At 40.7% G+C, this 27,359-nt stretch overlaps 1 protein-coding gene across 2 annotated transcripts in view; it reads left to right on the forward strand.

Annotated features, from left to right (window-relative positions):
• p3h2 (prolyl 3-hydroxylase 2) overlaps positions 1-27,359 on the forward strand; it is a 69,570-nt gene that overhangs the window by 20,333 nt on the left and 21,878 nt on the right. For both annotated transcript variants that reach the window (XM_061826372.1, XM_061826373.1), the window contains one exon: positions 27,115-27,267. In XM_061826372.1, coding sequence (XP_061682356.1) covers positions 27,115-27,267 — 153 coding nt within the window. The remainder of the gene's footprint in view (positions 1-27,114; positions 27,268-27,359) is intronic.

Consider the following 27,359-nt stretch of genomic DNA (forward strand, 5'->3'; position numbering starts at 1 on the left):
ATGTCGGCCCTCTATGCCAAGTATCTCTGATTTTTCTCATTTTTTACCTTAATTTATTATCACCTTCTAAATGTTTAACTGTATCAGACAAACCCTGGATGTCATGCTATGAGACATATTTTCATTTCGTCTCAATGAAATTAACTTGCAACAATGCTTTGTTTAACCGGCAATATGGCGAGTCACATGATTTTATGACGTACTGTAGGTGCACGAGCTCAATATGTGGAGGTTGAAGTGCTGTGGCTGGACACACTGACATTGATTGCAGTGTGAATATGGTGTGAATTTGTTTTTTAAACTGCCTAAATAGGAATAAATACCTTTTGTGTGTAAAAACGCATTATGAGTTTTTGTGGATTGGGGCAAATAACTGAAAAAAGAATTGTAGGCGCTTGTGGAGAATAAATGGCCATGTAGATATTCCAGCTGAGGTGAACTGTTAAAAACTGCCCCTTTCTGAGATGATCTCAGACCACCAATCAATCTTTGAGAATTTTCCTTCACAATTCCAAGCTAAACTAAAAAACAAGCCCTTTGTCACCTCAGATCCACCTTTGGGTTTAATTACAATTTAATGGCAACAGTTTCCTTCGTTATGTCACACATAAGAGATCTCCACATGATTATGCGTTGTGAAGTTGAGCAAGGGCAACTGATTGAAATACAGGCCAATTGTGCCTGAGGGTCTGTTGTTAGACAACTGGGTGGGGTGAACTTTGGTCTTGCTGGCCTCCACTTTTGTTAACATTTGTCATTCTTCTCCTCCCTAGAAAGCCTGTTTAGTGATTGTCCTCAATAAAAATACAACTTGGTCGTGAAATCACGACAGTGAGTCACTAAAACGGCTGAGGATTTCACTCAGTAAATGGGAAGGAAATACTGAATGTGAGTTAAGCAGAGCGGTGTTTGAAATCCTCAGTGATAACATGGAGAAAACAGCTGTCTGCAAGATTAAGAATTTCGGGACTCTATGACTCAGATTTTGAATCTGTGGCTTCACATTTGGGCCTTAGGCTCTGTTGTTAAACAGCTGGGTGGGGTGAACTTTGGCCTCGCAGGCCTGCACTTTTGTTAGCATTTGTCATTCTCCTCCTCCCTAGAAAGTCTTGTTAGTGATTGTGCATAATAAAAAAATGGAGCTTCGTTGTGAAATCACACCAGTAATTCACTGAAAGTTCTGAGGATTTCATTCACTAAATAGTCAGGAAATATTGACTGTGAGTTCAGCATAGTGCTGTATGAAATCCACAGTGACAAGATGGAGAATACAGCTGTCTGCAAGATTAAGAATTTTAGGACTTTATGACTCAGATTTTGAATCTTACTCAAGTTTAGTATCACATATTTTCCTTTCTTTGTTTCTCCTCATTGGGCTTGTATCATGTGATAGTCTTTGTATTGCAGAGCTAAAGGTTTGCTGAGACAAAAGCCCTTTCGGGTTGGCTTCATCAGTTGATTCTGTCCACTGAACGTACTGTATGTTTGAATGATCTGGACTGCAAATAATCCTAACCTTGAAACCTATTGTCTGAATTAGACATTGATGAATGATTCTAAGAATTACCCTTTATGTCACCACCATCTAACTTGTCTTCTTGAGGTTGTAACCACTTTGACCCCAAAGACTCACAGAAATCTTAGATTTATGCATTGTGCTAAGGGCTGAAGTCACTGCGCCATTAAGACAAGACATGCAGTAACACGAATGGCCCTTTTATGGTCCAGAACGCATTTGAAAATGTCACGGGTGGCCCATGTAGTGGGAAGATGAATTGCTGTCTGAACAGGACACACTAACCATCAACAATGGAAAAGAGTGAAGGTCTAACAGATTTTTACATTTTGGTATATGGATGTCAGTCATGGTGAAGTAATTAATTTTACCCTTCAGACCAGCGTGACGATGGAGTGCTGTAATAAAGTGTGACTGTGTAAGATGTAAGATTGTCGATAAAACTGTACCATCCAGAGCTAAGGCAGTGCAATGGTGTTAATATAAGCTAATATCAGCATGTGTGTTTAGCTTTGCCAATTCCCGACATAGATAATCAAATGTTAGAATTTCGTGGCAATGGTAAATTTGTTTGGTCACCTATAAATTGTTGCTTGGCATACTTGGAACCACATCCGACCAGTATCACTACTCCGGATTAAATACATTGAGAAAGGGGTATTAGGTTCACCCATTCTGTCTTTTTGTGCTTAGCTACTTTCTCACAGCAGAATAGTGAGTCAAAATTGCATTTTGGGTAGTTTTAGAGCCTTCGTATTAGTGATTTTAGTGGCAGCTGGCATTCGTTCCTGCCAAAGTCACATCCTTGACATTAAGTGGAGCTAAGTGTCAGAGCTGCCAGACTGTGAATGTTCAGGATTCTTGGAAGAGCAGCTAAAGCAGACCACATAACGTAGCTTGTGTTGTGTTATTTGGCTGTCAAGAGGCAGGACAGTGGTGCAAAGTGGAGCAATACTGTTGAGGTTTGTGGACCATCAAGAGCCAAAAGTTAATTTTTATTTTTCTCATGCTGTTAACCCAAAGAGTGTCTTAAATCACGTGGGAAATATGTGCAGACACATTCATGTATGTCTTCAAAGATACAAAAATAAAAAAATCTCAAGGTGCAGAGCTCTACACAGTGGCACGCGGGACACAACAGTAAGCAATGTTTAAGCATTCGTCCTTTGAACCACACACATCATTTCCTGCTTCACTACAGCTCGAGCTGATCTCATACTGACTCCCGTGTAACCGTAACAACAGAGCTCAGCATATTTTTATTTTTCAAGCAGCTCTGAAGAGGCGGGGGCTGGTATTTTGAAAGTATAGTAGAAAGTGTGTAGATTTTATTGCCCGTGGCCCAGCATGACCACATGAGAAACGATTGCTCGGTGGCTGATTTTTGCCTTATTGGCTAAGAGAAGATGATGGATATCTCCATCTCTTCAAATGTTTCAGGGTTGGCTGGTGGTAAGGAATGACACTTTTTGTCAGTATTTCAGTGAGAGAAACATGGCAAGCAGAAACATTTGTTCCACATGCAGTTTTCTATGAGTTGTGGTTTTGAGGTTGAAACGGTATCAGAAAGAATCACGCTATCATGTAGTCACTTGGTAGTCTGTTCAATATGTCAGACTTTTAAAGCCATGCTTTGGACTTTAATAGTCCTTCTCTACTCAATTTCACGGATCCCAAGTATTAACTACCAGTAACATAACACGAAAAGAAAAAAATGGGAAACAACATTGGAAACACTTCAACATTAACTCGGGAATCATTTGAGGCTCTACAGCACAGATGTCAAACTCAAGGCCCGGGGGCCAGATCCGGCCCGCCACATGATTTTATGTGGCCCGCGAAGGCAAATCATCGGTGTCAAAATCTGTGATTCTTGTGAAAAGATGTCCCAACATTTCAAATGATCATATATCATAAATGATAATGTTGATATATAAGCATTTTTGTGTTATCAATCATGAACAATGGTTGAAAAACCCATTACGGTTGATTTCTGAATCCAAAACTAGCTCATAAATTTCTTGTGTAAATATGATGAGACGATTCTGGATTTCTATGGTTTCACAATAACGGCCCTCTGAGAGAAATCGTAATTACAATGTGGCCCGTGACAAAATATGAGTTTGACACCCCTGCTCTACAGTATATGTCATGTTTTTCTAAGTACCGGTAAACTGAAATTTGTAACTAAAACCTCATACCCCAAATATATACAACTATGACTATGCATCAACTTAGCCAAATCAGTGGGGTTCTTGTCCACTGATGGCTACGGGGAAAATTAATAATAACTCGAGCAGTTAATTATTATTTACTTTAGGTTTCACTAATTGGTTTGTGTGGATCAACCTTTAATATTATGTCAATATTTGCTCACTTTGGTACCTTGGCTTTCACATTTAGCATGGTTTTGTGCTTTCACTGGATTCAATTGACATCAATGTGTAGGGCTACATCCAACGGTGGGAATATGCCTTCTAAGTGTTCTGAACTCCTGTTTCCATTACAACTTTGTGCTGTACAGATTAATGTTGCCCACAGCAGGTACTGTAGGTCAAGACTGCATGGATATCAATCCAACCCACTTGTGATGATCTCTATACCTTATATATTTGCCGCAGCAAAGATTTTGACAGTGGGGTAAAAATTATGACAAGGAAAGTGGTAAAATATTACTGATTTGACATCTGTTACAATGGCCATCACAACCCATCAATCCATTCTCCATCCCACCTATCCTCACTAAGGTCACAGGCATGTTGGAGCTTATACCAGCCGATCTGGCAATGGGCAGTGTACACCTTGAGCTCATCGCCAGTCAAACATAGACCATCACAACCCATCTATCCATCCATTTTCCATGCTGCTTATCATCACTCAAAATACAGGACAAGTATAAGTGGCCCCGTATTATCTAGACCAGAGATGCCCATGCCTTTTTTGGCCCAATTATCTACTTTTCAAGCAGCCAACCTCTCGCGATCTTTTGTCAGACGAGAGTGGGTCATTGCCGTGACTGCCGTGGAGAAAGCAAGAGACAGACGGTAAATGGGAAGCCAGGTTGCTAGAACACACCATTATGGCCACGTCAAAAGAGGCCAGGATTGGTCAAACCAACTGTCAGTCAATTGACACACGACATATTGGCCACACCTGAATCAAGCGACGACATGGATGATAGGCTGAAGTCTTGGGCACCCCCGATTGAGGCCATACAGATCTTATTAAGTGCAGCCAGGTCTGAATGTCTGACTGCAAGGGAGGATTTATTGTTTGATTTTTTTTTTTTTTTTTTCATAAAACAATTTGTGTGTTGTGATGATTCTGGGGCTGCAGCATGTGTACTAATAATTCAAACAGGATCAAACATCCAAGAAGCCTTTTGTTCTTCGCATGACTCTGAGTATGATGAGCCTTACCTAACATAAGACAATATTGTTGTCTATTGTGAGAGATGTTTGGAGTATGTGAGGCATCTCAGGTACTGAATGGTCTCACTGAAGGGTCACCCAACTAGCACCTACCAAGACCCATTCAACCTTCGCATTACACACACATGCATTCCTTTCGTGTTTAAACTCTCACAAGTCAGCCACATCAAAGAAGAAGGAAATTGTGGATTTGGTGGTGAGCAAGATAGACAGTTTTGACTGCAAAATGTTGATAATGTGTGCAAACCAGGTGATTGACCCACTGAGACATAATCAAGTCGATGCACAGAATTATTCTTATTGTGAAAGAACCTTTTTTTTTTTTTTTTTTTTTTTATTGAACCACAAACATCATGGCCAGTTAGTCACGGATAAGGTGAATAGCCCTGGTGAGCCATTAACATAGTGATCAGGCCATCTTGAAAAAAAAAAAACTTCACCTTCCTCGACTCCCGTATGATTTTAAGACCTTTACATCTGTAACAGCGCCATTTGTTGTGGAAGGCTTTCAACAAGCTTTAGGAGTGACTTTATGTGAGTCTTTTCCCATTCTTCAAGGAGCATTTTCTGAGATCACACACTGATGTTGGACGAGAAGGCCTGGATCACTGTCCAGTCGAAATCAACCCTGAAGGTATTCTACTGGGATGTGGTCTGGAATGGGTCAAGGGTAGTCAAGTTCATGTTTATGGGCCTTGCTTTGTGTACTGGTACACAGACATGTTGGAACAGGAAGGGGTAATCACCAACCTGTTTGACTGTCCAAAATCTCTTGAAATCCTGAAGCATGCAGATTTCTTTTCACAGGAGCTCAGGGGCTAATATTTTGGACATTCCCACCTTTCTGGGAACAGTTTGGATATGGTCTCTCCTTTGTGCATCAGTGCATACCATAAATCAAAGTTCATAAAGAAATGGATGATAAGAGTTTGATGTGAGCGAATCTGATTGGCTGCACAGTTCTGACCTTAACCCTATTGGACAGTGTTCCCCAACCTCCGGTCCTTGGACCCATACCGGTTTGTGCGGCATTTGTTACCAGGCCACATAGAAAGAATGACCAATTTATATAATTTCCATTGTATTCCGTTTTGCGTGTCGAATGTATTTTATTTGGAAAATTGATCGAATCCTCTCCGCCACAACAGCTGCGCATCTCAGTTGACAAATATAGACTGCACAGAATGCTCCAGCAGTTCCGTTTCCACTCCCAGATGAATCACTAGCAGCAGCCAACCTCCAAGAACCAATACTTTCATAGACCGATCTAGTTCATTACGTTCTCTGAAGAGATTTGTTCTTGGGAACAAAACAACACAAGACAGCACTTGCCGCTGATACGTGATAAACACATCCACACACACTCACTCATATACACAGTGGACAACTGCTTACCACATCTACCACACAGTTGTGAGGACTGGGGTTCAAATCCCGTCCCCACTGATGTGGAGATTGGATGTTCTCCCTGTGCCTGTGTGAGCTTCCTGCCCCATCCCCAAAACATCTGTTGTAATATACATATATTCATAAACACAGCCATTTGATGTGCATCAGGGACGTCAGCAGGGATGCATAACGTAAAATCAATCTGCATCTGAGGTCACAATGTTATGGATAAATTCTCTACTCTAAACATGCATACAGTACATATTACTTATAATGGATGTGCATGCATACTTATATATATATATATATATATACATATTAGGGTGGAACAGTTTTTGAAAACTGTTGAAACAGTATGGTTGGACTACAGTATTTCATTCTCATTTGATTCATAACACATAAGTGAGTTTTTTTTTCTCTTTCAAATGTTGCAAACCAAGGTCCACCATAAATATATAGACTACAAACGGCACTGTGCTGTGGCAGATTGTATCACAGCTAAACTTGCGCCTGATGCTAAGTTGCACACATGCTACATGACAGCTCAAACAAGTTCAACTGCATTGCTTGGGGGATGGCATACTTAAGTGTGTGTATTTGGGAGCACAAGCGTGTGTCTCAAATTCCTGATGGCATGCTGTGTGTCAAGGATGCTACATTTGTGTAATGTGACAGCAGCAACAGGAGCCATATTCACAAAAGGACCTGAGTCCCTTTTACAGGACTGATGAGGCTTAAACCAAACAATTTTTTACATTTTGATAGTCACTCCACATATGTCTGTCTGGCTGTCTCTCTCTCTCTCTCAATACATCAATTTTCTGAGCCGCTTATCCTCACAAGGGTTGCGGGAGTGCTGGATGGAGCCTCTTTATATATATATATATATAGTCCCTTGATGGCTACTGGGTAAATTAATAATAACTCAAGCAGTTAATCACTTACTTTACACACACGCGCACACACACATATATATCCATCCATACATCCATTTTTCTGAGCAGCTTATCCTCACGAGGGTCATGGGAGTGCTGGAGCCAATTGCAGGTATCATCGGGCAGGAGGCAGGGTACAACCTGAACTGGTTGCCAGTCAGTCGCAGGGCACATACAGACAAGGACCACCATTTGCACTCACATTCACACCGTCTGTGAATGGGAACTGAACCTACGCTGCCAGCAACAAAGTCAGGCGAGTGTACCACGACACCATCAGTGACTCTACTGTACGTATGTGTATGCGTGTGTGTATAAATACAGTATATGGGTACCTTTCCTTTATGGTTTTGTGGCTTACGCATCCTATGGAGGGTTTTAATGACTGGCCAGTTGTCAAGTCTGCTGTCTTCCCCATATTGAACCCAACTGAGACAAACTGAATGAAACCATTGGAAAATTGTGCAGGTGGTTTGAGTGTTGTAGAGAATTAGTGTATGACATTAAAACATTTATGCCCTGCAAAAGGCAGCATAGTGGAGCAACTGGTTAGAGTCACAGTCACCGTTCTGAGGAACGGGATTCAAACCCCAGCCCTGCCTGTGTGGAGTTTGCACGTTCGCCCTGTACCTGCGTGGGGTTTTCTCTGGGCACTCCAGTTTCCTCCCACATCCCAAAAACATGCATTAATTGGGGACTCTAAATTGCTATGGGTGTGATTGTTATTGTGGCTCTATGTGCCCTGCAATTGGCTGACAACCATCTCGTGGTGTAACTCTCACTCTTGCCCGTTGATAGCAGGGATAGGCTCCAGCACTTCTGCGACCCTCATGAGGATAAGCGGCTTGGAAATTAATGAATGAATGCTCTGCAAAATTTAGGCTGATTTCTTCTGAGTATTCTAGTATGGTAATATGTTATTTGGCTGGTGACCAGTTCAGGGTGTAGTCTGCCTTTCCCCCACTGTTAGCTGGGATAGGCTCCACCATTCCTGTGACCCGTGTGAGGATAAGTGGCTTGGAAAATGGATGGATGGACGGATGGATGGACGGACGTTTTATGAGCCCAAACTATGTAAAAATAAATTGTGGCTCCTGAATCTATAATCTATGAAAGATTTACTTTTAGGATGGAATTATGGAAATAAATAAACCTTTCCATGATATTAATTTTTTAAAGGGTCTGTATATATGATGAAATCTTGCGGGTTTTACTTTTCTTTCTTGACCTCAAACATCTGTTTGCAGGATGTACAGTACATTATATGACATTATTTACATCCCATTGGAATTTTTGGGGGGAGAGCATGAGTTAACTTCCTATTTGGAGTCTCAGTCCATGAGATAAATTCCTAGCCATATTTAAAAAGTTAAACTGTCAATTTAACTAATTCATCTGCCGTCTAATTCAGTTGATCATTTAAACTTTGTGTTTTCATCCACTTACTTCACTTAGGTTTTAGCATACTTGAGAAACTCCAGATGTTCAGTGGTGACGTCTCCAGGAATTTCTAGTTTTGTCCGATTCCCCTGCTGCATTGTTTCATGTTCTCATTAAACGTTTGGCCTCAGACCAATTGGATGAGAGCAATATCAGTTCAGGCAGAGTACGTTACAGATCTGATCTTACAGTAGGTGATGCAAAGCCATATGTCAAGCATTTGAAATATCTTGGTTGCTTTCCACTGTCTAGTTGCTGCAGCACCTCATTTAAATGATTTGTCTCATTTGACAATTGTGACACTTTGACTAGATTCTTTGTAGATTTTTTTTTTTCTACCAAGGGAGGTTTTGCTTTCTTTTACTGTGCTCTGCAAACAATTAAAAACAAAATGAAATTATTTCATCGTTCCTGAGCTCCAGAGGCTGTGCCTCAAGCATTTGTTAATCCTTTCAGATTTGGACTTCACCAGAGAATGGACTGACTAGGGAATCCAGGTAGAGCCCAACTTCCGGTGCCATGCGGTTATGTATTGTACTTTACGGTAAGGGGTGGTATCGCTACGTGATGTGACTGTCGTTATTTAAATCTCGACATGCGCGTGCACTGGGGGACCATCCAATATTTGAGACACTGCCTCTGGCGGTCCTCTGGGATTTATAGACAGGTAGTTAAATTCGTAACTATTTTTACCAATGCTATATATTCTGTATCTCAAATGTCATTCAGAAGAGTACTGTCTGATTGTTATATTTGTTTGTTTCTCCATTTGCTAGTTGACAAGCTACATCATGGCTCATGGAAGGTGCCATTCTGATTCTAGGGGTGTACATTTCCATTGATGTTATAGTGACTAACCCTACAAATTTGTCTTGATCCTCACCAAAATTATTGAGTTTGTCTGTGGCCCAAGTGCCACCCCTTTACAAAGTTTTGCGGCTATCAGCTCTGTATTTTTCCTTTTTTTTTCCTGCTAACTCTGACTATTTGTTGTTCCATTGTCAAAAAACTCTGCTATAAAGAAACTCACTAATACAACAAAGCCAATTGGTTTGCCAGAGAAGTCAAGGAAGAGACAGACCAACACAACACAAATTCATATAGCATTCACTCAGGTTATCAGTTCCATGTGACAATGGAAATACTGTATGACAAAAGAAGTTGTCAAGCAAGGCCCACGGCTGTTGTACGTTTAAAGCCAGTTTCCCTCTTCATCGTAATTAACTTCCTCGCAGTAGCAGTTCACCTCCCGTCTGAATGTATGTTTATGAATATTTATCCCTGCTTGCCAATAAAAACATTTTACTTGAAGGCCACACGCCCTGATTCCTAGTTTGTTAAAGACCTGATGCAAGCCCGTTACATGTTGATCCCCCAAAGATGGCTGCACAACAGGCGGTTCTCCGAAAAGCATCCAAGAGGGACAACACGTCTCTCTAAGGAAATTTCCAAACCAGATCGTAACTTCAGTTTTTTACTGTTCAAATGCAGTTACAATAAATTTATTTCTTTACCGTCACAGCCAAACAAGCTGTGGCAAAAGACCTCATAGTCAGTTCATAGTGTGTTCACAGTAACAGCTTCAGAACAATCCAAAGACCTTAAACTTGTCTTAGTTTTTACTAAGATTAGTCTGTTATTTCTAAATTGATTGTGCAATGATTTGTATAGTGTTAAGTGAACGTGGAGGTCAATCTCAAAATATCAACAGTAGTTATAAGGAAATAAGAAAAATAATCTCATTTGCTCATAGACTAGCGCTAACATCCTCCACTGTCTGAAGGGCGAATTAAAAAGTAATGAAAAATACACAACGTGCATATTTTATGTTGCTCTAATTGGGGATTTGATGGATTACAAAAGGACAAAAACACAAGAGATACTCTATAATGTGTATTGACATTGGAGGTTTTTGTCTAGGCATGTTAAATTTGGATGAATGAAAAAAAAAAAACTTCATCTCCTGCTGTTAAATGTTTAGGTTTAGGTTCCTTGCATCTGTTAATCTCTAGAATGTTCCCCACCAAGGGGAGTATCTCCTGTCCTTTTGAGACCACTGATCTGGAGGGTTTATCCAGAGATTTCAACACCGTGAGCATTTGTGAAATAAACAAATAAACATTGCTTTTGTGCATGAGGAGATGAGGCACCATGATTAAGCATGGGAGCCACCCATCCATCCATTATCTGAGCCACTTATCCTCACAAAGGTCACGGTAGTGCTGGAATCTGTCCCACCTATCTTCGGGCAGGAAGCAGGTTACACCCTGAACAGGTTGGCAGGCAATTACAGGGCACATAGAACCAAGCAACCCTTCGCACCCACAGTCACACCTAAGGGCAAATTACAGTCTCCAATTAATACATGTTTTTGGGATGTGGGAGGAAATCAGAGTACCTGGAGTAAACCCACGCAGGCACTGGGAGAATATGCAAACTCCACACAAACGGGACCGGGATTTGAACCCCGGTCCTCAAAATTGTGAGGCAGATGCTCTAACCTGTCGTGTCACTGTGCCGCTAACTTGGAAGACATGAAATTTTATTTTATCTTTAAACCCACTCCTTTTACTGGTGACTTCTGCTCCCCCTGTATGTCATTGTTTCCCTCATGCTGGGTATCTTCATCTCATTTTAAATACCACCAGCAGGGTTTGAGGTCCATTCTTCTCTCCTTGAGGTAATCTCCTTTTTACACTTAAATGTTTTTCCTTACTCAGATAGTGTATTCTTCCAGGATTTATTGATGATCTGATTGTTCGAGTCATGCCTAGAAGGGCCATGATCTCATCACTTTGACAACTTTTACCTGGAAATATGCAGTCTTGAATGTTCCATGATGTGATGTGGAAAAATTGACAAGTACTGTATATCATTTTAAGAGAGCAGCTGCCATACAAGCTGACTCACTCTCTCTTGTATTAGCATTTTCTCTTAAGTAGTCAGCTATATGGTTCAGTGTTTTGCACCATATACAGTGTAATATTTAATTTCAAATGCCCCTTTAGTTGTGCAATTTACAATCGGCCCATTTTCTAATAACGTGTCACATACGGTGTAGTGGTTGAATCACCTAACTTTCGTGCGGGGAGCTTTGGTTCAATACCTCAGTAGTGGTCTGAATGTGAGTGTTTGTTTCAATATGGCCTTTGATTGACAGCCAACCAGTCCAGGGTACAGTCTGCGTTTCACTTAAAGTCATCTGGTTTGGACTCCAGGTCCCAGCAACCCTCAATTACCAGGTGTAGAAAATGGATGGTGTGTCTGAAAAAAATATCCCATTAAAGTCATACAAAACTTCAGATGTCCAACAGCTGACACCAGCAATGGTCGCATTTTTCTTCACCCTTTATATGACCCCATCACAGAATGGTACAAGTAGTAGAAAACATCTATTAAGAATCTCTAAAGAGATTAAATGGAATTTATTAACACAGTAAATGCATCCCTGCCCTGACCGCTCAGCGCACACTGAGCTGCATTTAGTCTTTATGTTAAGAGGTTTGCTGCCACCACAACACATCACTCATCCTCGATGTGCACCACACGTGATCTCCAGACATCGATTTCCTGTGCTTATCTCCCGTTAAGAGTCGCAGTGAGCTGGAGCCTATCTCAATTGCTTGTGTGTAAGGTGGACTGAACTGTGGGTTAATCACAAGTCAGCAGTGCACATAGAGAGAGACAGACAACTAGTGACACTCACTTTCTCACTGTCGCTGAGTGGGAACTGAACCCAGGCTGACTCCATGGAAGTCAGGAGATTAACCACTACATTATAAATTATTACTTTTTTTTAATGATTTGAATATAGAGTGGCTTTCCACAAGGCTTAGGAGTCTGTTTATAGAAATTCATGAAGTTTTTTCCAGAAGCGCATTTGTGAAGTTACACACTGATGTCCGAAGAGAAGGCCTGGCTCTCAGTCTCCACTCTAATTCGTCCAAAGATGTTCTTTCTGGTTGAGGTCAGGTTTGTGCAAGCTAGTCAAGTTCATTCCCATCAAAATCTCTCATCCTTCTCTTTATGAACCTTGATTTATGCATTGATACATAGTTATGTTGGAAAAGAAAGGGGCCAGCTCCAAACTCTTCCCACAAAGTTGGAAATGTCCAAAATATTACCTCCTAACCTCTGGTGAAAGGAACTCTGAATGCTTCAGCATGCCAAGTCAAAAACAGTTTGGTGAGTACACCAACCTGTTCCAACATGTCTGTGCACTGGTGCACAAAGCAAGGTCCATAAAGATACGGATGAGAGAATTTGGTATGGGTGAACTTGACTGACCTCCACAGTCATTCCCTCAACACAGTAGAACATCTTTGTATTGATTCTGAATACCTTATACTTCCGAAATAATGGACAAAAGTTCCCAGAAACCCACTCCTAAACCTTCTGAAAAACCTTTCCACAAGAGTGAAGTTGTTACAGCTGCAAAGGGTAGCCCAACATTATATTAAACCACTTGGATTTAGTATAGGATATTACTTAAAGTCATGTGTGAGTCAAGACAGTTGTGCAAATACTTTTACCAATATAATGTACTGTATATTCACGTTGTAATAAACCCAGTAAGATTTTTTTGTCTACATGCGTAGTGAGATTTATTCATCCCATGTTAAAAACAAGTAATCTAATTCTGACCATGAAAAGTCACTGTGTATCAACTTTTGTCTTATAAATCCTGCACCACACCGGACCAATTAAATACATTTTGTTTTTCTCTGGGGTATGGGTGGGTGAGTGGGGGCCACAGAGAGTGAGAGCTGAAACAGTATGAATGGTGGCATTGTCTGCATATTGACTGACTCACACATTCACAGTGTGGCCATTTTGGTCCTTGTTATGTGCATTTGTCTGCTTAAGGATTAGCATTTACACACCACCTCATGCTGGTGTGGCTGGCCAAGAGGCTTAGTGAGTCCGCACTCATGTGAGACCTTTGACATCAGAGCCTGTAAATGTTTCCCTCTAAAGTGACAGTCCCTACTAGAACTGAAATCCCCTCATCTTCCCTGGTGCCTTTTGGAAAAATAAAACAAGTCTCGGAGTTTCCTGTTACCTCCCTTGATGGTGGTAACATTTGTGCCTTTTTGCTTGTATTCTGAAGACCGTTTGGGAAATACAAACCTAGTTCCTTTTGCACTTCCATTAAATTTCAGCATAGAGGAGAAAATGTGAACCACACAAAATGTCAAACTGTTCTTTGTATTCAGCTCTGTAGACGGTCGTTTGCCAATGTTTGTGGGTTTGGTTGTGTGGGCCACTTATCCACTCTGTATACACCTCTGACAAATACATTCACCCAACACAAAGTGAGAGAGACAAAGCACAACTGTGAGCCAGAAGGTTTTCACTTCCAGTCCAGGAACAGACACCCTTACGTGAACGGAAACAGTTGTGGATCAGCAAATAGTAGCGTCAAAATCAGATGCCAGGCTAACTGATCCTTTTTTGAGTGCTTGGGAGAAAAGAGCGTTTGTTACTGTTTTCCAGGAGAGAACGTGAGAGGGTTGGAGAGGGGCAGGAAGACATTGTGGCCTATTTTCCAGCCTGTCTGCATTTCTTTAAACATTCCCACACCTTTTTGAGGTTTCAAACACAAAGCTGCCCTTGAAGGCCCTCAACCTGCGCAGGAAGCCCAATCAGACACGGTAAAGACTCTGATGCTTGACTAAGGCTATATTAGCTAATGTGGTGTCAGTTTACTTTTGGAAATAGTGACATATTCTTCCTGAGTGTGAATCCAATTGATGCTAAAATGAGATGTCATTGGAGATAGAAAGGAAGCGACCATTTCCCCTTACACCAAATGATGTCAGCTACAAGGCAGACACGGCTACAGATGTTGGAACAATCACCTTATTTTAAGTGGCTTCGTGGAGATTGGATTACAATGGTTGTGAACTAATAGCTGGGATCACGCTCAAGTATACCACAGTACATGGAAAAAAGTGTTGACACTTTAGCAACTGACAGTTTCCACTATTCTTGGAGAGTTTACCTGAGGCTTTTTTACTGTGTGTGTGCATTCATCCTGAAGAATATTTGGCAGAGGTCCTGGCTCACAAGCTGTCCTATTTAATTCTTGAATGTGTTTAATACAGTTGATATCAAAGTTCTCAAGTTCTTCCTCTCCAAATACATTCAACTTTGGATTTACCTAGCTTTGTACACTGGGATAGAAACTGACACTTTCACCAAATAGATGGATCATCTTTTTCTTTCGGCTTGTCCCGTTAGGGGTCGCCACAGCGTGTCATCTTTTTCCATCTAAGCCTATCTCGTGCATCCTCCTCTCTAACACCAACTGTCCTCATGTCCTCCCTCACAACATCCATCAACCTTTTCTTTGGTCTTCCTCTCGCTCTTTTGTCTGGCAGCTCCATCCTCAGCATCCTTCTACCAATACACTCACTCTCTCTCCTCTGAACATGCCCTAACAATCGAAGTCTGGATACTGTTTAAAATTTAAAAAAATATTTTTTAGAAAAAAAAAAAGATTCAGGGTTATCTCCATTCAAGACATAGGCTAACTCCCACTTAATGATTTAGATAAATAATTTAATTAAATGACAATTCCCTTTACTGATTCTCCTATTTAATTGAATACTGTGTATTGTACTATTTCAGTAAGGCACCTAGGAGTAGTTTGAGCTCCTCGTGTGAATGGTAAAGAACTCGTGGAGAAGTTGGTAGAGATCTTTTCATGGTAAGTGCATCATGGGTGTCAAGTTGTCTTTAACTCCCTCAGTTCTTTGCTGCAACTTGAAAAGGGCCTTGGTCTTCAAACACATGAACAACTCAAATCTTCCTCTTTTCACAGTTTATTGATGGTTAAGGTGGTTAGAGGGTGGTTGGAGTGTGATTAGAGGTTGATTAGGTTGAAAACCTTGACCAAAGAAGCACATTGAACACATTGCATTATTTTTAGTTTAAATTAATAGAAAATCAAAGCATTACTTTAACCTTACTAATCACATTTGAAGAAAATTAATGACATACATTTAAGTATTCAAAAGTAACAAAGTAAAAAATAAATAAGCACCATAACTGATTGAATAAACCAAACAAAAGCATCCACTTTGTCTCCATGAATACCTCAGATTGATTCAGAAGTTAGACAAACACAAACAACATAGCTTGCAGCTGAAATGAAACAAATCAACTAATTAGCATCCAAGTCCTTTCCCTACCAGTTGCGCCTGACCGGAAACTCCAGGATGCCTTTGGGTTTTTTAGTTGCTTCAGTTGTTTGTTAGTGATTTATTCCTTTTGCTGGTAGGTTTTTTTTTGTTCCACACAAGCTCACATGCTGTCTGTGAGCAATATGGCCCCCCCTGGCCTCTGACAGGAAGTTTGAAGAGTTGTGTGATTGAAGTTTCTCTGTTAGTTGACTAGACAATGGGGGAGTAACACAAGCTCTACTAGTAGGAGAGCATATTAGTCTGTTGCTAATGATTCCTAATGCCAAAGGCAATACCACCTTAATTCAGTCATGAAATCAATCCGGCTTAGACTACATTCTGTAAAAATTAAGTCCCAATACCTTTGTCCATATAGTCCATGTATGTACATTCCCTTTCCCCTGACTCAAAGACAGCAGTTCCATACTTCTCAGATTTTTTTGTCTACTGTCTGAAACATTCATCGGACAGCCTACATCCTATGTCTGCCAGCCAGGGAATTAAAGAAAGGATCAAGATTGAACCCACTCATGGAAGCAGCGTGGGCTAGTCATGCTTCATGTGTCTTCCCTGTTTAATGAAAGAGGCTTTCTACTGGTGACAGCGGTGAGGCCTTTTCCAAAAATTCCTTAGGCATGACCTTATAGGAGGAATACTGTGGTCCAGGGTGGGGACAAGACATACAGAAAGAGGCCACTGTGCAGAGCTGTCAGCGGTAATGGCCAGATTAAAGGAAAGGGTGGTGTGATGGGATGACATGTGGGCAGAGCACTTTCCCCCATGACATCACATAAGCACTTTAGATGTTTTTTCCCCCCATGTGTGTACAACCTGTTTCATCACGCGCAAATAATAAAGATATGAGTTGAATACAATAAGCATGCACTGAAGCAGGTTTTTTTTTCAGTCAAAGCTGCTTAATTGATGAAGTTAAAGGTTATAGATGGAAATGTTCATTCATTTCCTGGCCTGTCCACATGACAAATTCATTGTGTTGCCCTTGACATCTCTGTTTACACTGACACATAAAGCTGCATTTACGAAAATGTATCATCTTGACAGGAGTAGCAGGAATATTTTAGGATGGTGGTTCCAACATAGAAAAAAGGTTTTTTTTTTCATTTTTTAAGAAATTTATATGAATCACCAATGTGCTTGTTATGCGCATACAAAATGGGAGAAGTGTCCACCAGCCATTTAGACTAATGTTTCATGTGTGACATTCATTCATTTCACCAACTGTTGCCAGGTGTTGGTGCCAAGCATAGCTGCTACTGCGCTGTCCTATATTATTCTAAATGGGGTAGAGGATACCTGAACAAATGATTTGTCAAACCTTTTTTCATTTTTTTTATTTTTTATTTTTTGCAAACATTTAAGTCAGCCTGTCAAAGTTGGACCTCAGTGCTAGAAACCATACGACTCCATTGAACAGTGTTATATTGAGTTTCATATACAGTAGATATGCAGTGTGATTCAAGTCATGGCCTAAGCAATCATTTCATACATTGCTTTGAGAAATAACAGTGCTAGTCAAACTTTACCCAAATAGAGAGGGCTATAATTTTTAAACCTAAGAGAAAAGAAAATGTTCTTGGGATCTCTGTTCTATTTGAAGACATGTTTTTTATGAGTAAGTATTCACATAAAGGTTTGAACAGGGTAATTCTTGCACTTTTGGTATATGTGAACATGGAAAAACATTTAAGTACTGTGTTTACAAGTTACTGTAGTTTCCCCAGTCTTATAAGGTGGAAAAGTGTGGTTTTTCAGGCCAAAATTCTTAATATTGTTATTATGTAATATAAATTCTAATGCAGCCCTATGGGGGCACAAACCAGTGCAATCTGTAGGCCGGTCCCAAGCCCGGATAAATGCAGAGGGTTGCGTCAGGAAGGGCATCCGGCGTAAAAACTCTGCCAAACAAATATGAGCGTTCATCTAAAGAATCCCATACCGGATCGGTCGTGGCCCGGGTTAACAACGCCCACCCCCGGCACTGCTAACCTGCAGGGCGTCGGTGGAAATTCAGCTACTGTGGGTCGAAGACAAAGAAGAGGAGGAAACCGGATCCAGCGTCAGAAGAAAAAGAGGAATGCACAGAGCCTACAACTGAGTGTAGGGACTTTGAATGTTGGGACTATGACAGGAAAAGCACAGGAGTTGGTTGACATGATGATTAGGAGAAAGGTTGATATTCTGTGCATCCAAGAGAGCAGGTGGAAAGGTAGTAAGGCTAGAAGTTTGGGAGCAGGGTTTAAATTATTCTACCACGGAGTAGATGGGAAGAGAAATGGAGTAGGGGTTATTTTAAAGGAAGAGCTGGCTAAGAATGTCTTGGAGGTGAAAAGAGTATCAGATCGAGTGATGAGACTAAAATTTGAAATTGAGGGTGTTATGTATAATGTGGTTAGCGGCTATGCACCACAGGTAGGATGTGACCAAGAGTTGAAAGAGAAATTCTGGAAGGAACTAGATGAAGTAGTTCTGAGCATCCCAGACAGCGAGAGAGTTGTGATTGGTGCAGATTGTAATGGACATATTGGTAAAGGAAACAGGGGCGATGAAGAAGTGATGGGTAAGTACGGCATCCAGGAAAGGAACTTTGAAGGGCAGATGGTGGTGGACTTTGCAAAAAGGATGGAGATGGCTGTGGTGAACACTTATTTCCAGAAGAGGGAGGAACATATAGTGATCTACAAGAGCGGAGGTAGAACCACGCAGGTAGATTATATTTTGTGCAGACGATGTAATCTGAAGGAGGTTACTGACTGTAAAGTAGTGGTAGGGGAGAGTGTAGCTCGACAACATAGGATGGTAGTATGTAGGATGATTCTGGTGGTGGGTAGGAAGATTAAGAAGACAAAGGTAGAGCAGAGAACCATGTGGTGGAAGCTGAGAAAGGAAGAATGTTGTGCGGCCTTCCGGAAAGAGGTGAGACAGGCTCTCGATGGACAACCGAAGCTCCCGGAAGACTGGACGACGACAGCCAAGGTGATCAGAGAGACAGGCAGGAGAGTACTTGGTGTGTCATCTGGTAGGAAAGGGGAGAAGGAGACTTGGTGGTGGAACCCCAAAATACAGGGAGTCATACAAGGAAAGAGATTAGCGAAGAAGAAGTGGGATACTGAGAGGACTGAGGAGAGGCGAAAGGAGTACATCGAGATGCGACGTAGGGCAAAGGTAGAGGTGGCAAAGGCTAAACAAGAGGCATATGAAGACATGTACACCAGGTTGGACACGAAAGAAGGAGAAAAGGATCTCTACAGGTTGGCCAGACAGAGGGATAGAGATGGGAAGGATGTGCAGCAGGTCAGGGTGATTAAGGATAGAGATGGAAATGTGTTGACTGGTGCCGGTAGTGTACTAAATAGATGGAAAGAATACTTTGAGAAGTTGATGAATGAAGAAAATGAGAGAGAAGGAAGAGTTGAAGAGGCAAGAGTGAAGGACCAGGAAGTGGAAATGATTACTAAGGGGGAAGTCAGAAAGGCACTACAAAGGATGAAAACTGGAAAGGCAGTTGGTCCTGATGACATACCGGTAGAGGTATGGAAGCAATTTGGAGAGATGGCTGTGGAGTTTTTGACCAACTTATTCAACAGAATACTAGCGGGCGAAAAGATGCCTGAAGAATGGAGGAAAAGTGTTCTAGTTCCCATTTTTAAGAACAAAGGGGATGTTCAGAGCTGTGGGAACTATAGAGGAATAAAGTTGATGAGCCACACAATGAAGTTATGGGAAAGAGTAGTGGAGGCTAGACTCAGGACAGAAGTAAGTATCTGCGAGCAACAGTATGGTTTCATGCCTAGAAAGAGTACCACAGATGCATTATTTGCCTTGAGGATGCTCGTGGAAAAGTACAGAGAAGGTCAGCAGGAGCTACATTGTGTCTTTGTGGATCTAGAGAAAGCCTATGACAGAGTACCAAGAGAGGAACTGTGGTACTGCATGCGTAAGTCTGGTGTGGCAGAGAAGTATGTTAAAATAGTACAGGACATGTATGATGGCAGCAGAACAATGGTGAGGTGTGCCTTAGGTGTGACAGAGGAATTTAAGGTGGAGGTGGGACTGCATCAGGGATCAGCTCTGAGCCCCTTCCTGTTTGCAGTGGTAATGGATAGGCTGACAGATGAGGTTAGACTGGAATCCCCTTGGACCATGATGTTCGCAGATGATATTGTCATATGCAGTGAAAGCAGGGAGCATGCAGAGGAACAATTGGAAAGATGGAGACATGCACTGGAAAGGAGAGGAATGAAGATTAGCCAAAGTAAAACAGAATATATGTGCGTGAATGAGAAAAGTGGAGGGGGAAGAGTGAGGCTACAGGGAGAAGAGATAGCGAGGGTCGACGACTTCAAATACTTGGGGTCAACAATACAGAGCAATGGAGAGTGTGGTCAGGAAGTGAAGAAACGGGTCCAAGCAGGTTGGAACAGGTGGCGAAAGGTGTCTGGTGTGTTATGTGACAGAAGAGTGTCTGCTAGGATGAAGGGCAAAGTTTACAAAACAGTGGTGAGGCCGGCCATGATGTACGGATTAGAGACAGTGGCACTGAAGAAACAACAGGAATCTGAACTGGAGGTGGCAGAAATGAAGATGTTGAGGTTCTCGCTCGGAGTGACCAGGTTGGATAGGATTAGAAATGAGCTCATTAGAGGGACAGCCAAAGCTGGATGTTTTGGAGACAAGATTCGAGAGAGCAGACTTCGATGGTTTGGACATGTTCAGAGGCGAGAGAGTGAGTATATTGGTAGAAGGATGCTGAGGATGGAGCTCCCAGGCAAAAGAGCGAGAGGAAGCCCAAAGAGAAGGTTTATGGATGTGGTGAGGGAAGACATGAGGGCAGTTGGGGTTAGAGAGGAAGATGCAGGAGATAGGCTAAGATGGCAAAAGATGACACGCTGTGGCGACCCCTAACGGGACAAGCCGAAAGGAAAAGAAGAAGAAGAAGATGTAATATAAATTCTCATATTGGGCTTTTTTAAAGCACTTTCTTGTTAGAAAATAAATTTAATGCGTTGTAAACTTTCAACACATGACTAGCATTGGCCATGCCGCTCTTCAGCCTCTTATTGATCAAATAAACAACAATAATTTATTCATTACAATTATGTCCACAACATGAGAAATGGAACAATTCAATTTCTATTTTTGATTCAAATTTTTTATCCCCTGTGTGATTTGTTGCTGTGTAATACAAGAAGCCTTTTAACCTTTCCTGATACAGTCACTCACATTTGAAAAATGTACATGTGTGGTCAGGAATGCCTGCAGATATAAAATTCTGGGTGTGATTAGGGATGGAATCTCAAGACCTTAAAATAACTTACTGAGTTGTTATACCCAAGTATGTAGTTTTTACCTAATACCAGAATCATAATTTATTGACACTGCACAGATTGAGACAAACATTTTTAAAGAGGTCAATAGACATTCAATTTCAAAACTAAATATAGACCGTTCGCATTTAGGCTAACATTAGAAGTTAGATCAAGTCAAAGTAATCACAATCTCATACTTATTATAGTTAAACACTGAAACATTACCTGTGTAATATTCCAGAAATGTTTTCAGTATAACTGAATTTCCTTTGACATGGCTCACGATGTTGATAACTTTCGACGTAAATGCGCTCGCAGTACATGAAGAAGCTCGGAACATGTGCTTTTGGCATAACGTCCAAACATGCTCAGTATGGTTAACTTGCATTTCCTGTTTCTGGGTGAATACTGATTGATTGGGATCAGGCTTGTTTTGTTACCAACGTTTATGAAATACACACGTAAAATAATGTCAAGACTATACAAAATAAGCAACATCTTTCAATACCTATGTATTTCTTCTCGTAAGAAATTTTACGCGCGTGATTTTTCCTGCTCAACTGTGCAGATTTGCGAGTGCAATGGCGCGCGGGCACATACGCGCCTGTCAAATCACAGTAACTGCTGATATAATCATATATTTTTAATTTAAAACATTTTTAAACTCTAGAATTTCCCCTGTTGCAGCCTCCTATCATAAATTGCATCTCACGTTTATAAAGCATTGGAATGTCTGAACTTTAATTACTGTACATATGCAATCATACTTCCGCTCTCAGCTACAGACTGGTATTATGTTGTTTACATGCCTATTTTGGAGGTAAGTTCTTGGTGATGAATTCCCATGAAAGAGGTCCTCTCAGGACCCAAATATTAGTATCACCACAGTAACTCACAAATAAAAGAATCAATATCTGTACCACTTCAACACCTTAAGTAGCTACAAAGATGTTTTTTTCCAGTGGTAAATCTTTGGCAAGATTTGTAACTTGGTTTAAGGGTTTGTTTAAAATAGAATGCTGCTACTTGGTAGCAAATGTTGCATGCTTCACTCTTAGTCAATGTTGTATGTTGCCAGCAGAATCATGGCCTACACTTAACTTTTAATCACTTAAATGCTTCTGTGTAACAAAGTATAAAAACACCGTTGTGTACATCTGCACAAATAAGTAGGTTTGTTGTAATGTGAATGTTCGACTGTCGAACATTCCTGAAGTGCTGAATCAACCCCCTCTCGGTCCATATAAACCTTCATAAGGGTATTGTGCTCGCAGATGTTTTATGCTGTGTTCCATGCATTGACTCCATATGATAATTTACGTCCTAGACAGTAATAAGTGACTGCAACTTTATTGGGGGTTAATTAAATGAACCATTGAAAGGTATGTTGTTGACGTTTCCCTACATTTGATTGGCCTGTAGTTAGTTTCCTTCCAGCAAAAGTCACTGTCTCAACACAAGAACTGTACCTTGGAATAGTTACTAGTCAGTTACAGTATAACTGTGAAGAGAAGTGAGTGTGACGCGACACCAGAGCACCCACACAAAAGTCACATCATTTGAACCACAAAACTAGAGCAGCAGACACAATTTAGGGAGGTGATGATTCCCAACAGGTAATGTCTGAACTAGTTTGACTATGACTAAATACAAAAGTGTCCATGGTTTTCCAAGCCAACGTCACCCTCAGGCAACAGCTTATTCCAATCAGGGATGAGGTACTGGAATCATAAATTTAGGAATACATGTACAGTACTGTATGTAGTAGTCCTCATAGGTTGAAGTGAAATAACCTTGTTGTCAGTTTTGACTTGTGGCAAAGCGGGACGATCACACAAGCATTGTACCTGGAGCGCGCTCATCTGTTTAGACCTGTCCCAAGATGTGTGAGATACTGTTGAGGAGTAAATGCGGTGTGGTCTAATCTTCACATCTGATTCTGATTTATTGCAGCAGATATAAAACCCTGCAACTTCACATAAGAAACATTTATTGGATGCGTTAGACATCACAGGCATACACCTTGTACATAGAATACATACAGTAGATACATACTTCCGGTATATAAATGCACTTTTTTCAAAAAAATAGAATATCGTTCCATTCAAAAAAAATTACTTTTCATAGATTATAGATTCAGAGCCCACAATTTAAACAATATCAATTATTTCTTTATTTTTACATAATTGGGGCATCCAGGTCATAAAACACACAAGATTAGGAATTCAAAATATGAGAATATGGTGAAGAAATGAGCCCAGCTTTTTCCCATCATAAATCTTTTAAACTGAGTGTGATATGCTAATCACCTCCTAAAATCTGAACAGGTTTCCCCAGAAGCATCAAAACCTGGTTTGATGCCCATCACATACCATCACAGTGCTTGACTGACCAGCCAGCTTGCCAGATCTAAACCCAACTAAGGATCAATAGTATTATCAAGAGGAAGTTGAGCAGCACCAGACCTTAAAACAAAGAAGAACTGACTGCAAGCATCAAGGAGATCTGGGTTTCCATACCTCCTTGGCATTGCCACGGGCTGATTCCCTCAATGCTAAAGTGCATCAGCACAGTGACAAAAGCAAAGGGATTCCCAGCCAAGTATTAAAGATTAACATATCATTTTGAAAGTACTGTCCCACATTTAGATTGATTTAATGGGACCCTAATTTCATTCTTTTTTCTTTTCTTTCTTTCTTTTTTTTTTAAACAAAAACTGAGAAATGGCACAGGGCCCCCATAGGGAGATGGGTGAAAAAGAAACTTGTTTCTCTTTGTAATGACAAACTGAGATCTGAGAAGGTTTTGCAGTTCTCATTCTAAGAAAGCTTCTCCTCAAATGGGAAAGTTTCTCATTAGAATAAGAAGGGTTTTTTGTTACAATGAGAGTTCCTCATTCGAACAAGTTTGTCATTTAAATGAAAATGTTTCGCATCCGAACAAGAAGGTTTCTCATTGAAACGAGAAAGTTTCTCATTTGGATGACAAACATCTATCTGTGTTTTTATCTGTGGTTGGTTTACACACACACACACACACACACACTACGAAGCAAATATGTCTCAGCTGTTCTATAGCCTATACTGCTATAGTCATGTGTTGAAAGTTTACATTTCTTCTCACCTATCTTCTTTTAGTTGGTATATTACACTGTCAGGTATACGTCTTGTTTTGAGGAAAGAGAGCAAGTCCACTTCTGTTGCTATTTCCCCAGCTTACATGCGCTGTAAGCAAGTTGTAAATAAGTTATTGTCCTGCTTCCCAAATGCAGGAAGGGTTAAGGTTCGCCTGATTTTGGAATGATTTTCCACTTTGCCGGATTTGGTTCATAAACATCTCTATGTGAGGTGTTATTTTAGCAATGTGGCATTCCTTTGAAAACGTACTGTTTGATGTGCACAATCTACACGCACAGACAAATAGCCAAACCAAAACTCCATTGTAACACCGCCGTAAGCCTCCAGAAATGCTGTCATAACATATTGCAAGTCCCTGGAATACCATACATTCCAAACTCAATTTTATCTCAAATACATACTCCAATAACACCTTTAGGGATTGTTCACTGCCATGTGTACCACTGGATATTTAAGTCAGGGTCCCCTCATGTTTTTTATTTTTTGTAACCTTGGCTGTCACTATTACAGCAAGATAGTATTCAGTGACCACAACCCGGGGGTTATGTTGGATTAAGACTTTTACTTTCAGCAGCATGTTTCACATTTTGTGGCACTTGTTCCAAAATATCTTATCAGTGTTGATTGGGCATGAATCTATTCACCAAACCTGTTTCCGTTTCCATTGAGCTACACAGTAGATATTTGGTAGCTGTTGCACAAGTTACTAAGGAACGACCAGGCACTCAATTTAGCCTGCAGTTGCATTTATGTACTTGATGAATTATGTATTTGATGAATACTAGGTACTGTACTGTGACCATCATGCATTATGTTCCTGGTTTATCCTGGTGATATCCTATGAAGATATCACAGAACGCCCGCAGCTGTGTTTGTACTAGTTTGCTGTACTAGACTATTAGACCTTTTTCCCCGAGCTAGACCCAGAGCCTTGAGCCAGGTGGTCTTTGAAGAGTTGGCTTTAGGAACAAAGTGAATGTGGGTGACCTCATCACCGTTGTCTTCATCACATTCATGAAAAAGATCCCTGTTTTGTCTCCATGACTTCATACAAAACATATAAACAGATGAGTTGATAGTGGTGTCAGGTTGTTGAATTATCTTGAGCACAGACTTGAAGGAACACAGTAAAGGATGGTTTCTTGAGGTGAAGCCATCAGTTAGAAAGGATCAACTAATCTATTCAATGTGGTCTGGAGATCTTTCTTTGCTTTGATGCGACCTGGTAAGAAATGGAACCATCTCAGTTGTGTGCCTTTCAGTGCCAACCAAGCATATCCAGTTGGGTATTTTTCTCATTGTTGCAGATCTGTTTTGCAATTCGAGTCGGTCTGCAATATGAGCTGGTTATTTGTGGGGAGAATCATAAATAGTTTTACTCAACTGCTACTCCACAGAAAATACGGATCTCTCTCTTCCTTTTTTCAGTTAGTGTAAGTTCTACTGTTGCTCATTTTCCACTAGTACATGATTGTAAACCATCCTATTATTTTGATACAAGCTCAGCAGTCAGACGAGTATGAGGAAATATGCAATCTGCTTTAGGTTTGCACCTGTCATCCAGTTGAAGGATTTCAACAGATGGAGTCATGTGTCTGTGCAATGCAGCCAGTAATGTGGCTGCTTTGTGTCCAATCATGTCTGCTTCTGTCCATCTGTATTCTGTCACGGTCTTTGCATGGGGCTTCACATGAAAATTAACCCTAACCCTAATCAATGATGAACATATAACGATGGAAAAATATATGTATATTGTACCTTTTAGTTTTACAGTCTCAAAACATTCTTTGGGGGGGTATTATTATCTTAATGTTAATCAACAGATTTGTCAATTAGGCCTCAAATTAACTTTTAAAATGAGCTGACATATATTGTTTCAAATAACTTATATAAATTATACTGCCAAAGGTATTCACTCACCTGCCTTGACTCACATATGATTTAAAGTGATATTCCATTCCAAGACGTTATAGTTCAATGTGATAGTGGTCTTGTCTTTGTACCTTAAACAGCTTCACCTCTTGTGGGAAGGCCTTCAACAAGGTTTAGGAGTGAGTTTATAGGACTTTTTGCCCATTCTTCCAGGAGCATTTTGTAAGATCACACACTGATGTTGGACAAGAAGGTCTGGCTATCTGTCCACTCAAAATCAACTCAAAGGTGTTTTATTGGGGTCAGGGTGGGACTCTGTCCGGGCCAGTGATGTTCATATTTGTAGACCTTGCATTATATATTGGTGCACAGACATGTTGGAGCAGGAAATGGTAATCCCCAAATTGTTAGTGTTTGAAAAATTGTTTGAAAAAAGGCTTCGCTGATTTTATTCGTTGTTGCGGAAATATTGGGACAATAATTTTGGGTCTAAACCTAGTTTGCATGAATAAAATAAGTTTGGCTCGAGATGAATGCAAATTGTTTACATTCTGAAAGAGATGAAGGATTGGCTCCAGTTCAAATAAATGTTTAGTTCAGACCCAGTGTTAATTGTTTAAACAGATTTGTTCTCTGCTGGGAGCAGAATACATTAGTTTAGCGCTACAGTAAGAGTGTTCCTATTACAATGGGAGAAAAAAGAACTGTACCATTTTGTCACCAGGATGGTACCAAAAAGTGCAAGGTAAGATGTTGGTAATCATTGATGAGATGGACATTATATCTGTTTCTAACTATCTTATGAAAATGTACATTTCTGTCTACTGAAGACAGCCATCTTGATAATGTAATGACATTTATCATCTCTGTTCTCCTCTAGCTGAAACAGCCAGACAAAGCGGCAGCTGCAGCTCACACCTATTTCCAGGCCAATCCAGAACACGTGGAGATGAGCCAGAACCTGGAGCAGTACAAAGATGGACAGGGGGTCACAGACGAACATTTTGTGGACCGAGAAGCTCGACCTCACCAGGTAAGGGAGGAGAAAATTAGAATTTTTTTTTCCGTCACCCTTCGTGGCGAAACAACTTCAACTTAAACTTTGTCAGAAACAAAGACCTCTTC

Source organism: Syngnathoides biaculeatus, chromosome 7 (genome assembly GCF_019802595.1).
Source record: "Syngnathoides biaculeatus isolate LvHL_M chromosome 7, ASM1980259v1, whole genome shotgun sequence".
NCBI lineage: Eukaryota > Metazoa > Chordata > Actinopteri > Syngnathiformes > Syngnathidae > Syngnathoides > Syngnathoides biaculeatus.